At 42.2% G+C, this 17607-nt stretch overlaps 1 protein-coding gene across 2 annotated transcripts in view; it reads left to right on the top strand.

The window, feature by feature from the left end:
* Positions 1 to 766: 766 nt before the first annotated feature.
* Positions 767 to 17607, top strand: part of Marf (Mitochondrial assembly regulatory factor) — a 75924-nt gene continuing 59083 nt past the window's right edge. The window contains exons 1-6 of one of the 2 annotated variants that reach the window (XM_067782673.1): positions 767 to 926; positions 8667 to 9265; positions 9330 to 9619; positions 9684 to 10022; positions 10151 to 10162; positions 10304 to 10420. In XM_067782673.1, coding sequence (XP_067638774.1) covers positions 9022 to 9265; positions 9330 to 9619; positions 9684 to 10022; positions 10151 to 10162; positions 10304 to 10420 — 1002 coding nt within the window. In that variant the 5' untranslated portion in view covers positions 767 to 926; positions 8667 to 9021. The remainder of the gene's footprint in view (positions 927 to 8666; positions 9266 to 9329; positions 9620 to 9683; positions 10023 to 10150; positions 10163 to 10303; positions 10421 to 17607) is intronic. The other variant, XM_067782674.1, reaches the window with a different exon arrangement.

A 17607-nucleotide genomic window follows, 5' to 3' on the forward strand; every position in this document is an offset into this window, starting at 1 on the left:
TCAAACGCCTACTTCTTGCAAACTATAATTTTAATATTCAGCTGTAAAATGTAATTGTTAATTTTTCTCTTACTTTTACTGATATACGGAAATGGTATTTAAATCATACTTGTAATAAGTTATTTATTTATTTAAATCATACAAATTTAAATCAAACATTACTTATAATACGTTATTTCACAGCTAAACTAATTTCTTTTCTTTTAATTTATTTTTCTTACTGCTGCACTCTCTATGTATCCCCATTAATATTGATGGCAAATAGTATTACATAAGAGATAAGCTATCTTCTCGCACAAAAACATTGTTTTTTTTTTAGAAAATTGTTGTAAAGCAAATCAAATTTTGTTGTCAATAAAGAAAAAAAAAATTTTGTTTGCGTCTTTTGACACCTCTCTCAATATTTTTGGACGCGTATTAGCAGCGGCCCCTGTTCTAGACTATTACCATGTGTTTATACAGTCGTTCTAACCATCTGGGGATATGAATTACCGATTTGAAAACGAAGCCAAGTCGCATCAGTTCATATTTTCAAAGCGATATGTAAAATTGTTTATGCATGTGTATTGACATTTAACGATTTGTATCATTGCGAACAAAAATAAACATAAACTTTTGCAGCAATGTGACGCTCGAATGCCGCTTAGTGTGCTTTACCAAACAGTGTCGTACTGTGAAGCGCCGCTGCCGCTACATCTTCGCGCAGCGTAATAAAAATGTGATCTGGCAACCGTTTGAAGGAGGCTTTTGGTCATTGTGAATGCTTTTGGTTACATCATTTGGATATTGTGAAAATCGTAGTTTTTACAAGTCGTCGAAAATATAATAAAAAATTGAAAAACGGAACTAAACTTAGAGGCGGTCTAGCTAGTATATACAGCAGTGAATGAGTGAAGGACGCGCCTAAAATGACTGAAAACAATCAGGTTAGTTAAGTTCAACATTACCATATACTTTGTTGTGGTATGACAAATGTGACGTTGACTATCTGACGACTTTCTCGATGTACATGCGTTTTTGCTTTTCCAAGGACGTATTATTTGGGGGCATATTTAGAATGAGGTGCAACGATTTTCCAACTTTTCTTTTTTTCGAGGGGGGCGGGGGTCCTAAAAATCACAAAATTATCATCCACAACTCTAGGAAACTCTTAGTTTATGAAATATAAGCCTTTTAATTTCCAAATTTAGTAAAATTTCAACTTAAGTCTTGCACTTAAAATTCGGGTCGCACATGTCGATAGCGGTATCAAAAGACGCGCATTTGCGTCAAGATTCAGAATCCGAAAGCAGAAACTACATTTTTTTTTGTGATTGTTTTTAGTGATTTGTGCGATAACTGCATAACTAGTTAACAGTCGAGATTTTGCTGTTGTTGTTGTAGCAGTGCTTCGCCCCACCCAATAGGTGCGACCGATCACAAATTGTCATCAATATCATCTAATGGGAGTCCAAGGAAACTTGCAGTTTCAACAGGGGTGGACCATAGTGAGGGGGCTGTTAGAGGCGTTGGTTCCATATTACAATTGGTGTCATGTAGGGACACATTGCAAGCAGGACATACATTACGCTTCGCAAGGTAGCCGGTTCTATGTAGCGGAGCGACTCGGAATTTTTCCCGATCTGTCATTTCAGTGTATCAAGTGAAATAACTTTGGATACATTTCAATGGTTCATTACATTATGCACATTTGAAACCACGGGCCATGTGCGAAAACTAGTGAACCACTTTGTCGTTGGCCAGTTGTAAGAAGCTACTAAAGCCCAATACTGAAGGCAGGTTTGCAGTTATTGTCGTTGTAGCGAAAAAGACACTACCCGATGGTGTTGGGGAGTGTTGTCGATGTTGATGGTCCTTTGACAGAAATAGATGTACGTTCAGGTAACAAGCACCATAAAGGCGCAAGGGCGACCCCCAGCGGAGTAGGGGACTTAGAATATACCCGCGGTAGGTATGCCTGTCGTAAGAGGGGACTAAAATACAAAATAGAAATAGCGCAATATATAGCTTATCCAACCAAATTGACAACCTCATCTATCCTTGGCGAATCCTGTTTCATTAACGACCGAGGCTGTGGCGAGCCGAACTCCCAATTGATCTAGGGGGTGGTAGGGCGGTATGGCCTAGAAGGTTGTTGTTGTAGCGATAAGGTTGCTCCCCGAAGGCTTTGGGGAGTGTTATCGATGTGATGGTCCTTTGCCGGATACAGATCCGGTACGCTCCGGTAACACAGCACCATTAAGGTGCTAGCCCGACCATCTTGGGAACGATTTATATGACCACGTTAAACCTTCAGGCAATCCCTCCCTCCACACCCCCAACTTCCATGCGGAGCTTGGGGTCGCCAGAGCCTCGTCTGTTAGTGAAACAGGATTCGCCGCAGATAGGTGAGGCTGACAATGGGGTTTGGAGAAGCTATATATTGCGCTGGCAACCTGAAAGCTTGCACTACACAACCCCTTGAATCTGGTATTTTAGTCGCCTCTTACGACAGGCATACATACCGCGGGTATATTCCGACCCCCTAACTCGCTGGGGAAGGCATAGAAGGTCGCATGTGGTCATACCAAATCGTTCCCGAGATGGTTGTTGTTGTTGTTGTAGAAATGCTTCGCCCCACCTAATAGCTACGACCCATCACAAATTGTTATCAATATCCTCTAACGAGAGTTCAATGAAACTTGCTGTTTCAACAGGGGTGGACCATAATGCAAGGGGTGTTAGAGGCGTTGGTTCCACATTACAATTAAAGAGATGGTTGGTGTCATGTGCGGACACATTGCAAGCGCGGCATACATTTTGTATGTCGGGGTTGATTCTGGATAGGTAAGAGTTTAACCTGTTACAGTATCCAGAACGAAATTCAGCTAGAGTGACTCGCGTTTCCCTGGGGAGCATGCGCTCCTCTTCCGCAAGTTTTGGGTACTGTTCTTTGAGTACTGGATTCACCGGGCAATTCCCGGCATAAAGGTCCGACACCTGTTTGTAGAGTTCACCAAGGACCTGTTTGTGTTTTATTGCTTCATACGGCTGAGTTATCAGGTGCGTATTTCCTCAAAATGCTTACGGAGATGACTCCTTAAGCCCCTAGGCGGTGTTGGCTCGTCAATCAGATGTCTGTTGCGATGCCCAGGTTTCTGGGTATTCAACAGGAACTGTTTGATTAGCATCTCATTTCTCTCCCTGATGGGGAGTATTCTCGCCTCATTATGTAGATGGTGTTCTGGGGACATAAGAAGAAAGCCCGTGGCGGTTCTGAGCGCAGTATTTTGGTAGGCCTGTAGCTTATTCCAGTGGGTATTTTTAGGCTTGGCGACCATGGGGACGCGTAGCATGCAATCGGCTGGCCAATTGCTTTGTAAGTTGTAACGAGAGTTTCTTTGTCTTTTCTCCAAGTACTGACAGCAAGGGATTTGAGGATTTTATCACGGCTCTGGATTTCCGGTACAATTGCGGCTGCGTGCAAACGTCCTACCCAAGATTATAGGGTGTAGCACAGTCGGTAGCGTAGTGCCATCGACGTGGATGTTCAAAATAGTCGACATTTGGAGAGATCAGGGAGGTAGCCGTTTATTCTGTTGCAAAGTTCATCGATCTTGGGTCCACCTTTTAAGACGTGGGGGAAGGGTAGACTCTCCCAGGTCTTGCAGTTACGTGCCATGGTTGACCGTATCAAAAGCTTTTGATAGGTCTAGCGCTACGAGTACTGTTCTATGGTGGGGGTTTTGATTTAAACCGCAATTTATCTGGGTGCTGATGGCATTTAGCGCGGTGGTGGTGCTATGGAGTTTTCTGAAGCCAGGCTGATGGCAGGCTAGCTGCAAATTTGCTTTGAAGTAGTATGACTCCTATGTTAGCTGGTTTCCCAGCCTTAGTAGCGGGACTACCTTGGCCATTTTCCATTTTTCGGGTATGACTAAAGGTGGAAAGAGACAGGTTGAAGACATGTGCTAAATATTTGAAACCCTCTTTCCCTAGGCTTTTAAGCATCGGCATGGCTATGCCGTCTGGGCCCACTGCTTTGGATGGTTTAGCATGACCGATGGCATCCTCAACCTCTTTGGAGGTGATGGTAATTGGTGACGCGATGATTTTATGTTTTTGTTTGCGTCTGTTGGCCCTCCCTCTATCTTTGTCGACCGTGGATTATATATTGTCGACAGAAAGCGCTCGCGCATTTTTTCGCAACCGACAGCACTTTATCGCCAAAGGCTATGGAAACTTTGTCATTGTGCCTAGACGGACTCGATAGGGACTTTACGGTGGACCAAAGTTTACCTACACCGGCAGAGAGGTTACAACCGCTTAGGTGTAGCGATAAGGCTGCTCCCCGAAGGCTTTGGGGAGTGTTATCGATGTAATGGTCCTTTGCCGGATACAGATCCGGTACGCTCCGGTACCACAGCACCATTAAGGTGCTAGCCCGACCATCTCGGGAACGATTTATGTGGCCAAATTAAACCTTCAGGCCATCCCCTCCCTCCCCACCCCAAGTTCCATGAGGAGCTTGGGGTCGCCAGAGCCTCGTCTGTTAGTGAAACAGGATTCGTCGCGGATAGGTGTGGTTGACAATTGGGTTTGGAGAAGCTATATATTGCACTGGCAACCTGAAGGGTTGCGCTACACAGCCCCTTGAATCTGGTATTTTAGTCGCCTCTTACGACAGGCTTACATACCGCGGGATGGGTTCGAGCTGTCTTATAAGGTCACGTCCTCTCGCTAAATTTGTAGTTTCCGCCTGGAAGTGAAGCCGAATTTCGGGAATTCTACCGTCGGGAATAAAACGAGCCGAGGCGGATTCAATGACCTTGCGGAAAGCACGCTCCCCTTGGCGGGCATCAGTTGGGATAGGGAGGGCAGAAAAGCTGTTGTCTGTAAAGGAAAGGGAAGGGCGTGAACAGCAAGGAGCCACAAAAGATTTATAGAAATTACGTGGACGTCTGGTTTTGAGATCTAGCCCAGAACAACCTGTCCGATGCAACCATTCCTTACACGAGACACACTGGCAAGAGTATGACCGTCCTAAAAAGATTCTTTTCCGGCAGATGCAGCAAAACCATTTCTCAGGACCGGGGTCAGGAGACGGACCCGGATTGGGTTCGATACCTTCCCGGAGCAAGAGAATATGGAGCAGTCCCGCTGCAAGGAGCTGCTGGGAGGATGACAATTTGTGGGAGGGACGCAACAAATTAAATGGGGTTACACTGAAATGGCAGTCCTTGGTCGGGAAAAATCCCGAGTCGCTCGGGTACATAGAACCGACGGCCTTGGGAAGCATTCCCGAGATGGTCGGGCTTGATACCGGAACGTACCGGATCTGCATCCCGCAAAGGACCATCAACATTTATAACACTCCCCAAGGCCTTCGGGGAATGTCCTATATAACAACAACACAGCGACCATCGCGGGTAGATGAGGTTGAAAATTTGGTTGGAAATTACATTGACAACCCCTTGAATCGATTTGGTATTTAAGTCGCCTCATACGACAGGCATACTTGCCGCTGGTATATTCTAAGCCCCTAACCCGCTGGGGGGAATAACGAACATTTTCGGGTTTTTCGTAAGTCGACATAATAAACTTTGATATTTGGCGGAGTTTGACTTAAGTTATTTTAATAAATGCCAAAGCTATGTGGCTCTTTGTTGTATGCCTATGTCCAATATCTCAATTATGTTGTTAAAAATTTTATCTCCGTCCGGAGATATTTGCAGTTGAAGTTGGCGATTTCCATGTGGTTGTTGCTGTGTTGTGTACCCACAAAAAAAATTGTGATCATAAGTGTTTTGCGCGGATATCGTTTTGCTCTACAAACCGGTGTTGAGCCCACCCAGGGTAATTTTTATAAGCGCGGCCGAAGGCCGCCAACGTAGAAAGGTGTTCTGGGCAAATAAAGTTGCAATTTGATTCAAATCAATAATTTATTTTATACTATTTCGAGGTTGCTTGATCTTGTGTTTGTCGATGAGAATTTAATATTTGATCTCTCTGAGAGTACTCTTCCTGTGTGTCCATCCGATAGATATCACTTACCGCTTGTCATTCAATTAAATATCTTTGCTGCTATACCTACGCTAACGCCATTGGATAACTCACCTTTTAACTTTCGACTTACTGATTTCAGTGAATTGAACAATGTCTTACTTGCACTTAACTGGGCAAATATATTTCTTTCTAATGACGTCAGCATGTGTTATGATCTTTTCTTATCAAAGTTGTCTGAGATATTTCATAGTACAGTGCCTCGTTTTAGGCCTAGGTTGCATAAATTACCTTGGTATAACATAACTCTTAAGAGGTTGAAAAACAAGCGTAACAAATTCAATAAATTATATAAGGCAATTAAGGAAAACATTTCTCTTAGGGAACAGTACTTTAATAGTGTGCGGCAGTTTAATGTTCTCGACAAATTTCTGTATAATCGCTACATGCGTAGGCTCGAAGATGAGCTTAAAGAAAATCCAATAACCTTTTGGAACTTTATCCGGTCCAAACGTGGTTCAACGAATATTCCGATCTGCATGACCTTTAATGGGGTAAGCTCCCAGTCGCTAACTGAAACAGTTGAGCTTTTTGCGGAATTCTTTAAATCTAACTTTGATGATGCCAATGTAGGTTTGGTTGGCTCTCATTCGCGCTCGGGACTTTGTGATCAGGCTCCCTCATTATCTCCGAGGATGATGTTCGCAATGCTATGCTTTCCCTTAAACCCTCGCTAAGTTGTGACACTGATGGCCTTTGCGCCTTTGTACTGAAGCATTGTAGTTTAACTCTCTGCGCCCCCATCTGCCATATTTTCAATTTATCTCTGTCCTCTGGAACTTTTATCGATAGATGGAAAAGGAGCTCAATTTGTCCTATTTTCAAATCCGGTAATAAAAATGACATCTCTAACTATAGGCATATTGCCAAACTCACAGTATGCTCAAAGCTTTTCGAAAAAATCATAAAGGAGAAGTTGTCTTTTATCATTAAAAGGTTGATTGACCCGCGTCAACATGGGTTTGTTGCTGGTCGCTCTACTGTTACTAATCTAGGGTCGTTTTCTGATTTCTGTATCTCTGCATTTAAGGATGACTGCCAGGTTTATACCATATATACTGACTTCTCAAGGGCTTTTGATAAAGTTTCACATCAAATCTTACTATCTAAACTTGAGTGTATTGGATTTCATTCTGTATTCTTATCTTGGTTAAAATCGTATCTGTCGAACCGGTCTCTATGTGTTGAAATCGAGGGCTGCAAGTCCCTCCCTTTTTATGCAGCGTGTGGAGTTCCTCAGGGTAGAATTCTCGGGCCTTTGTTGTTTGTGCTTTTTATAAATGATATTGGTTCCTGTGTTTTTTCGTCCTCTTTCCTTCTATATGCAGATGATTTAAAGTTATTTCATAGAATTAATGGCGAGTCGGATTCCCTACTCCTACAAAATGACCTAAATAATATTATCGAATGGTGTAAGGCCAATAATCTCTTCCGCAATGTGAATAAATGTTTTCACATGTCCTTTACTAAATCATCTAACTTACATTCTACCCTCTACGATATCTCAGGTGCTCGACTGGTTTCGGTTAATGAATTTATTGACTTAGGTGTTGTTTTTGATTCCTCTTTCTCTTTTGTCAATCATATCTCTTATATGCTTACCAAGGCTTACAGAAACCTTGCCTTTCTTCGTAGATATGCAAAAGACTTTAAGGATCCTTATACAAGGAAGGCTCTTTTTTATACCTCTCGCGTTCGTTCAAAACTAGAATACGCCTCAATTGTTTGGAATCCTATCTATAGCTGCTATGCTGCCAGAATTGAAAGGGTTCAAAGAAAATTTATTCGTTTTTGTCTATTTTCACTCAACTTTGATGACCCAATTCCATCCTATTACTCGCGCTGCTTACTCATAAATCTCCAACCTCTCGAATCCAGAAGGGTAGAACATCTGACAATGTTCGTCTGTGATCTAATAGTTGGCTCTCTTGATTGCCCAGCTCTCTTAGCGAAGGTGTAATTTAATGTACCTAATCGGAGTCTTCGAACATTTTTTCCATTTTACACGCGTGCTTGCAGGGCTAATTATGGTAGTTTTGACCCAATTTTTCGGGCACTAACTGAATTTAATAGACTCTCAGGGAGGTTTTTTATTGATTTGTCTTTGTCGAGAAACATCTTCAAGTCAACTCTGCAAGAGTACCTCTAATCTTAACTTGCGATAGCTTTTTGTTTTTTGTTTTCGCTAGTCATGTTACTTACGTTTTTCGTTGTGGTTTTCAGTTAATTATTTGTTTTAAGTTTTTAATTTACTTTTGTATTCTAGTCTGTAAGAATATTTCTAATCATAGACTGAATAAATTAAACATAAACATAAAAATACTATGGATCCCACCCCCGGTTTCGGAGGTAGCCGCGGGTCTTTTTTCGGTTTTTCCTTAATATCTTTTGAACGAGTTAAAATTTTTATGTTCCCCTTTCGGATTATTAATACTGATGTCGCGTCGTTTGGACACTTCTCTCGATATTTTTTGACGCGTGTTAGCAGTCGACCCCTCAACTAGACTATTACCAAAATTAGTTAGGTGTTTTTTGTATTTGCTTTATTTATTGCACAATTTTGTTTTGTTAATTTAGTTATAATAATTTTGATACCTTTTTTGTATTATTTGTTTGATTTTCAGCATCTTATCGATTGAGTTTTTGCAACATTTTAGATTTGTTATCGCTCAGCATCTACTTTACCTGCAGGATCGAAGATACATATATATATACATATTAAAAAAGACGTACTTTGCATTACGTAGCTTTGAAAAACTGTTCAGCTTTGACAATTTGATAATCATTGATTGTTACTGTTTTATCAGATATCATTTTATTTGGGATATAGATTTTCTTTGCCTAATTTGCTACATAATTTTTTTTGCACCTTGTTATACATGTGTACATACATAAATATATTCACTTGGTGGTTTGAACGTTGATAAAACAGAACCGTATTTGCACTGATTATATAAAGGAAATTTTATTTTCGTAATAATGGCGGCCTATTTGAATCGCACTATTTCGATGGTAACTGGAAATGGCGCCAACGCTAATGCAAATGCGGGCGCAACCACATCCAACTATAACCCAAATGCTCTGATGGTGGAAAATCGCACTATGCAAAACGCAATTGCTGACAAATCACCCTTGCAGGTATTTGTTAGAGCTAAAAAGAAAATCAATGACATCTATGGGGAAATCGAAGAATATGTTGTCGAAACTACACAGTTTATTAATGGTAAGTCTACTCGTAACTTTTATTGTGAAATTTTAATTTATAATTCATATTCATATTTAATTAGTTTTGCATGCGGAAGCGGAAATCGTGGATAAAGCTGAACGAGAGCTTTTTGAAAGTTTTGTTCATAAAGTGGCGGCTATACGTGAGGTTCTCACCAGGGATCACATGAAGGTTGCGTTTTTTGGGCGTACATCCAACGGCAAAAGCTCAGTAATAAATGCTATGTTGCGTGAAAAAATTTTACCGAGTGGTATAGGACATACAACAAACTGTTTTTGTCAGGTAGAGGGCTGTGATGGACAAGAAGCATATTTGATGAAAGAAGCTTCGGATGAGAAACTTAACGTAGTGGTAGGTTTACATTATTTCAAATAATTAGGTATATTCATATCTTAATAACGTTTTTTTTTTTAAGAATATCAAACAATTGGCGAACGCGCTGTGCCAAGAAAAGCTCAGCGAAAGCTCACTGGTACGAATTTTTTGGCCTAGGGAACGTTGCAGTTTATTGCGTGATGATGTTGTTTTCGTAGATTCACCCGGTGTAGATGTGTCAGCCAATTTGGATGATTGGATTGATAATCACTGCATTAATGCCGATGTATTTGTGTTGGTATTGAATGCTGAATCAACTATGACACGAGCGGAAAAACAATTCTTTCATACAGTTTCACAAAAACTATCTAAACCCAACGTTTTTATTCTAAATAATCGTTGGGATGCATCAGCCAATGAGCCTGAATTCCAAGATTCGGTATGTTATATTAATGAAAACTTAAATAACTAAATGTTTACTTGCTAGTTGTTTGCAATTAAGTTTGTAACTATTTACTTTTTATTTCGTTGATTTGTATAATCTTTTAATGAACACTGCGAAAGCAGGAGCTCGAAAAGGTAAACACGATAGCATACCTTTACAAGCTTTTATATTAATATTAGTACATATGCATGCCATAACGCCATAAACTTTTTCATTACTACTTTTTGAATGTATAACTTTGGTTACAAATTTACTGAATTATTTTATATTTTAAGGTAAAATCTCAACATACGGAGCGCTGCATTGATTTTTTGACGAAAGAGCTTAAAGTAAGCAACGAAAAAGAGGCATCTGAACGTGTCTTCTTTGTATCAGCAAGGGAAACGCTCCAGGTAAGCGTGCAGGAAAAGGAGAAGGGAAAATGAAAATGTATTAATTTATATATTTACGAGTAATACTATGTTTTCACCTTAAAAAAAAATAATTACTGCAAATGGAAATGTTCTTTAAATCGAGGTTCAACTGTAGGACGGAGAACTCAATTAAAATACGCTCTTCTAAATGGAAAATTGATTCGGTTTGTAATTTAAACCCATATTCTTACTCGCAGTTTCTGAGAATTGTGATTGCAATAATTGTTTCCAATCGAGACCAAAATTTATATACGATATTGTGCCGAATGTTAGCAATATCGATGCGACACTGTGCTGCTAGTAAATAAATGCACAACAACAGCAAAGTAAGCAACCACACATATGTGCAGGTAAACATCAAGGCAAGCAGCCACACATGCAAACAGCGATGAAATGATTTCACATACACACATGTAGTCTTCACCTAAGAGCAGAATTTATTACTCACACATACACACGCATATAATTAGGAGCCAAATGTAATACGCAAAAGAGAAATAAAGAAGCAGTAGTTCTAGAAGGCTGTTCGTGAAAAGTCTAGACCCTAGGAGAAATATGCGAACGAGGCAACATAGAGTATAAAAGCTGCCCAAGCTGAGGAATAATTAATTAGTTCGATTTAAACGCTATAAGCGAACTACGTGATAATTGTAATTGTGAAGTACTACTCTCAAAGTAGTCTAAATAAAGAACGTTTTGCTAAACTCAATATTTAAGTTATTTATTCGACAATTGAGAGATTCGTTAACAAAAGCTGCAAAATAATCAGAAATTTCACAGAATTCGTTACAATTGGTGTCAGAAGAGGAATTGTTGAATAAATTCCAGAGGACAACAAGGACATGGCCAAGTTGAGTGAATTGAAGATTCAGCAACTAAAAAAGGAGTTCAAAGCCCGTGGATTGAATACTACTGGCAATAAATCCGAGCTACAATCACGACTAACGGAAGCTATGGAATCGGAAGGAATTGACGTTGAAGACCACACTTTTTATCCTGAGGTGCAGTAGTCAGCGACTAAAATGGAGGGGAAGATAGACACTCCGAATCCATTGGCAAATGTTGAGACTGACGCAATACTGGCAATGCTGATGCAATGTCTTGAATGCAAGCACTGTTCGAAAACCCGGCTTATGACCATAACGTCTACGGATGAATGGGACATGGAACAACTATGGAAGTCACAGCTAGAAGATACACATCTGTCACATGTTATGCAAGGGCTGAACATAACGAAAGACCAAATAGAGAGATGTCAGCAGATAATCCTATTGCGAAGTCATACAGGCCACAGTGGAACAGTTTACAATTGATATCTGGTTGTCTGCATCGAATATGAGAGAGTGAGGATGATCAATGTAAGAGAAAACTCATAGTTCCAAGGAAAACGGTTGCTAACGTTCTCAGTGACCTATATAACGGTTCAAGTAGAGGTCATCTTGGGATCACGAAGACTCGAGAAAATTAACTGAGTGGATTGCCCCCTGCGAGGTTTGCAGCAGAGAAAAAGGCCCCAAAACCCTAAGTTATGGCCAGATGAAGCAATAATTTCAGGTGCACCATTCGAAAGGATCACCAGAGGTATACGGCAATGACCTTCGACTGACAGCTAATTTTAAATTTGGCATAAATGCCGATGCGGAAAGATATGCCAAGAAATCCACTGGTCTTAGAGCAATAGATGAGGGATATAACCGATGTTGTAAGACAATGAACCAGGATTATGAGTGACAAGCGAAAACGAGATATGATAAGCAAGTAATTTGGAAGATTTTCTGGAAGGAGATTTAGTGCTGTTATAGAACCCACAACGAAAGAAAGGTTTGTCCCCAAAGTTCAGTGTAACTGGCAAGGCCCATACAAGGTTTTAAAACGGATCAGCGATGTTGTTTACCGCATACAAACCATTAACATACCACGAAACAAAATGAAAGTTGTTCATATGTAAATGCTGGCAACGTTTATATCGGGAAATTTGTCTGTTCGTGACGATCCGACTTAGTTGGAGGGCAGTGTGGCGAATGGTAGCAATTTTGTTGCGACTTGTGCTGCTAGTAAATAAATGCACAAGAACAGCAAAGTAAACAACCACACATATGCGCATGTAAACATCAAAGAAAGCAGCCACACATACATGCAAACAGCGAAGAGATTATTTCACATTATTATTATTATTAATAGATCTGGAAGCACTGCGACCTTTGTGCATATCTATTGTGCAAGGCCTTACAGCCTAATTTTGTATCTGGAGGCTCTTGATGTATCTAAGCACCTCTTCAGGCTTTTTACTCCATATCACATAGGGATCAAGAGTCCCACCACCTAGATGGGATAGTCTCTGCCTAGATAGAGCGACGCATTCGCAGATAATGTGAACCGGCGTTTCATCATCCAGCTCACAGCAACGTCAAATTTGGGTATCAGATAGATTTAATTTACTTAGGTGATATCGTAGACCGCAGTGTCCCGTGTAGTACCCAGTAAGAGTTCTTAGGTCCTCCCTGCTTAGGTTAATGAGTTTGGCTGATACTTTCGTTGCCGGAAGTATAAACAGTTTGGCTTGCCTTTGCCCTGGGCAATCAATCCAGTGACGTCTGAATTGTTTAGTTTCCCAGATACTCATAGTTTCCCTGGTGTGTGCATTTGTAAGTCCACAAAAGGGCTCTGGACCATAGAATGCTGATGTAGCACCCTGCTTTGCTAGGTAATCTGCATGTTCATTACCTTCATGTCCCTGATGTCCGGGAACCCATCCCAACAAAACCTTGTTTTTGGCTCCCAGGGCATTAAGGATTTCAGTGCATTCATCCATTAGCTTAGATGTAACTGTGTAGGATTGCAAGGCACGCAGTGCCGCCTGGCTGTCCGACATAATGTAGATGCTCTTCGATGTTGAGCCTCTCCGCAGACATTCTCTACTACAGACCTCTATTGCATGAATTTCTGCCTGAAATTGATATCGATTTTTTGAAGTGTGGCCCATAGATGCCAGCTCCCGTTCTTCCGTCATCGAATTTCGATCCATCCGTGTACCAGACCTCTGAGTCAGGGTCGTTATAAGGATTCCCTATTTCCTAGTGGGTCATGTCCTGGACACATCAAAGTTCCATGAGATTCTGAGCTTAGGGGACATTACGTCACGCAGTTGTAATGAGGGATTTCCTATGAATTTTCTTATTACTTTCGTATGCCCTATCATATTTCCTTCGTTCAACTCAGAAATATTTGGAAGTCTTAGTGCACCTAGTGTTGCTTCTTTCTATATCAGAATAGGGAAGGGAGATATTCCCACTAAAGCACTAAGTGCGTCAGCAGGGGCGGTTCTCATCGCACCCGTTATGCCAACGCAAACTAATCGATGCAGTTTGCTTAGTTTAGCCGTTGCCTTTCTTTGCGTGGCCTTCTGCCACCAACCTAGAGAAGCATAGGTGACTATTGGCCTTACGGCAGTATTAAATGTTCAATATACCATTTTTGGACAAATCCCCCATGTTTGCCGTAGAGACGAGTACAGGCGAAGAAAGCTCTTGTTGCCTTGTTTAGGATAGCCATCCAAATGAGCATTCCACGTCAGGATTCTATCCAGTGTGACCCCTAGATATTTAGCCTCCATTGAGAATTGTATTTTTGTACCACCCAGGGATGGTTCTGGGATGGATACTTTCCTTCTCCGGGTGAAAGGCACTATAACAGTTTTGTTAGGATTTATAGACAATCCTTTGGTATCGCACCACGTCTCTATGATGCAAAGGGTTTGTTGCATGCGATCTGATATCGTATCTTCGTACATCCCTGTGATGCAAATAACTAGGTCATCTGCATATCCTTGTGTGTCAAATCCCTTGGTTTTCATTAACTGAAGGAGGTCATCAATGACCAGGGTCCACAGGAGAGGGGAGAGCACACCTTGTGGGCAGCCTCTTGTGGCCGCAATTGATTCAGTTGTCCCTCCCAGTTCCAAATGGATATTTCTAGTCTTTAACATAGACAGCACTCATCGTATTATTATAGGGCTTATGTCCTTGTCAATCATAGCTTGTTCGATAGCTTGATGTGTTGTGTTATCGAAAGCCCCTGATATATCAATAAAAGCGCAGAGGGCAATTTTTTTCGACTCTAGAGCTTTTTCTATATTTACCGTGAGACTATGAATAGCCGTCTCCCTGGATTTCCCTGACTGGTAGGCGAATTGATTCCTACAGAGGGAGTTTATTTAGATTGACCTCCCTGATATGCTGATCTAAGATTTTCTCCATACCTTTTAGGAGAAACGAGCTCAGGCTTATTGGTCGATACGACGAGGGCAGTTGCTCGGGTTTCCCTGGCTTTGGTAAGAATACTACCTTAACCTCTGCCCACCTGCTCGGGATATGTCCGAGCAGTAGTGATTCCTTATATAAAGTGGAAAGGACTGGGGCTATATGCTTTATCCCTTGCTGTAACAGACAAGGGTAGACCCCATCCGGTCCTGGTGACTTGAATGGGCTGAAATTATACAGAGCCCATTGCACTCGTTTCACAGTGGTGAGCTTTGTTGCTAGGCTTTTTTCATTACCACTGATGGTTGGCAAATCTGCCATTATAGGTGGTGATTGATAGTTTCGAGTAATAGTTTGCTCGTCTCTTCCGGCCGCGTGGTGTAGCTCCCATCTGTTTTTTTTAACGTGCCAATTACATTTCTGTAATCTCTAGAAAGGGCTTTTTGTAGTCGAACCGCTGCTGGAAGATCATTAATATTTTCACAGTGTTCTCTCCAGGTAGCCTTTTAGATTTCCTAAGTTCTTTATTGTAAGATGTTAGAGCGACTTTGTATGAATCTCAGTCGCCCGTAGCTCTCGCTTTATTGAACAGCTTCCTAGCCTGGCATCTTAGCTGCCCAAGCTTTTTGTTCCACCAAGGCACATCACGTTGTGTACGTATCTTTCCTTGGGGGCAACTCTCATTGAAAGCTGTTTTAATGTCTGAGTGGAGCTGTTCAGCTTCCTTCTCAAGCTCCTGCACGGTGGTTATAGGTCGCTTTAAGCTGTTACCAGCTTCCTCAATAATAAAACGGAAAAGCTCCCAGTTAATTTTCCTGGGATTTCTAAAAGCTGGCATGCGTTCCGGAAAGTGACCAATGTCGAATACAATGTGTTTGTGGTCCGACATTGATTCCTCTCCCGAAACATGCCAGTTAGTGACGGTGCTGGCCCTATTATGGCTGCACAGAGTAAGATCTAAAACTTTCCCTCTAATAGCATTTACAAAGGTGGGTTCATTGCCCCGATTGATAATGCTTATATTATTACTACTGATAAACTCAAGGAGATACTCACCCCTGTTGTTGATGTTCGTACTACCCCATGTTGTATGATGGGAATTTGCGTCACAGCAGAGGATCCATGGTGTGCCACTCTGCTGACAGTATTTGATGAGGGCTATTGTTTCGGTTGTTGGGGCCGTTTATTCCTCCCCCGGAAAGTAGGCAGAGGCCAAGATTGCCTCTTGTTCGCCTCTTTGGGTTGGAATTTTAGCCCAAACTGCTACGAGATCAGCCGTCATAAACTGTAAAAGGGGAAGAAACATTAGTTTGTTGCTTAAAAGCATCGCCGCTCTTGGGCGAGAACTGGTGGCATAAATTATCTTACCATCAGAACTGTTCAGGCCTTTTACGGCACCGTGTTGAATCTAGGGCTCCTGGATGAAGGCTATTCCCAGACCTTCTGCAAATTTTTTAATTAGGACGTCTGAGGCTGCTTTGGTATGATGAAGATACACCTGAAGGCATTTCAGTCGTCTTTGCTTTTGGGCTTTGATAGGGAGGGGAGACACTATTTATGGTCTTTGCGGCCACGTGTAGCCACCTTCCTTGCCCTATTGTTAAGCGACATTACGGCTTCTTCAGCCGTTCGGCCTCATCCTTTTTTGTTCCCTTTCCTGACATTGGGGCTCCCACGAGGTGGTTGCCTTGTTGCCGGGTTTTGGGGGACAGGCTGGCGGACTGTCGCTGCCTCGTTTGGCCTCTTTGGGCCAACACTAGACCCAGAAGGCCTGGGCTCTTGAGAAGGTTTTTGGGGGGTGTCCGATTGACTCGGCAAATCCTGCTGTTCAGTAGGTAAATGCCTACTAGATACCTTCTGGTTCTTCAAACAGCACGGTTTCATAGTCAACCATATGATCCCCCTCACCCTTATTGTCACTGCCGCTGGTATTTATATTTACCAGGGCCAGGGATGGCTTGTTTTTGGGCCTTAACTTGACCCTGTCAAACCCACAGAAAATCAAGTAGTTGCGTTGCTTTAATAGCCCTGCAGACAACGGATCGAAGGCTATAGTAACTTCCGCCACCGTGGACTTTCGAATCCGGTTGAGGATTCTCCAGTTCCTGGTACTCAAGCCGACATTTTGGGCCTCAGATAACCTCAAGATGTCGTCGTTTGAGTGGCATTCCTCTTCCTTAAAGTACCCCACGAGAATGATGCGACGTGGTATATCCGCATCAGATACCACCCTCAGCTTGGCAGCTTGCAAGCTTGCCATGGAGTGAACTTTGGGGCGATAGCCCATAGTCGGGAGGTATAATGCCCAGCCTTACCCCACTCAGGACATCCCGGAAAGTTGCCGACTGCTTGGCTGTTGCATCACGATGGGGAGGCATGGTTGCATCGACATTTGATGCACAACTTTCCACAGGTTTTGACAACATTTTTGTATTGCCAGCTGTGGGCAGCGACATCTTTTTGGGCTCTCTCTCTGGCCTCTCTTGGCTGACCCCTCACCACGGACCGATTCCAAGGGTTCTTTGGCAAGTCCCCTGGCTTCGTTGTAGCTAATCCCCCTGGCCAGTAATCGCTTGAGACGTTTTCGAGCGGCACCACTTAGCCGATCTCGCTCTGCATTCCGGCCAGGCTGATCGCTTTTCGCCGGAGAGGCAAGGAGCCTCTCTTCATCCTCCGGCGAGACTGTGGATTGTGACTCTACCCGATTTGCATCCTGCAGAGTCCCACATCTGCCATCTCCACGTCATGCAGGGGACTATACGGCCCCGGCATGTCTGTGGCGACAGCTGATTCGGCTTGCACCGAAAGGTCGTAATCGACCTGATCTATTGGGAGCTGTTCAGCTCCATTTTGGGTTTTATATTTTTTTGATCATAAATATACCCACGATTATGGGAAGGTAGGTCA

The sequence above is a fragment of the Eurosta solidaginis genome, chromosome 4 (assembly GCF_040869045.1).
Source record: "Eurosta solidaginis isolate ZX-2024a chromosome 4, ASM4086904v1, whole genome shotgun sequence".
NCBI lineage: Eukaryota > Metazoa > Arthropoda > Insecta > Diptera > Tephritidae > Eurosta > Eurosta solidaginis.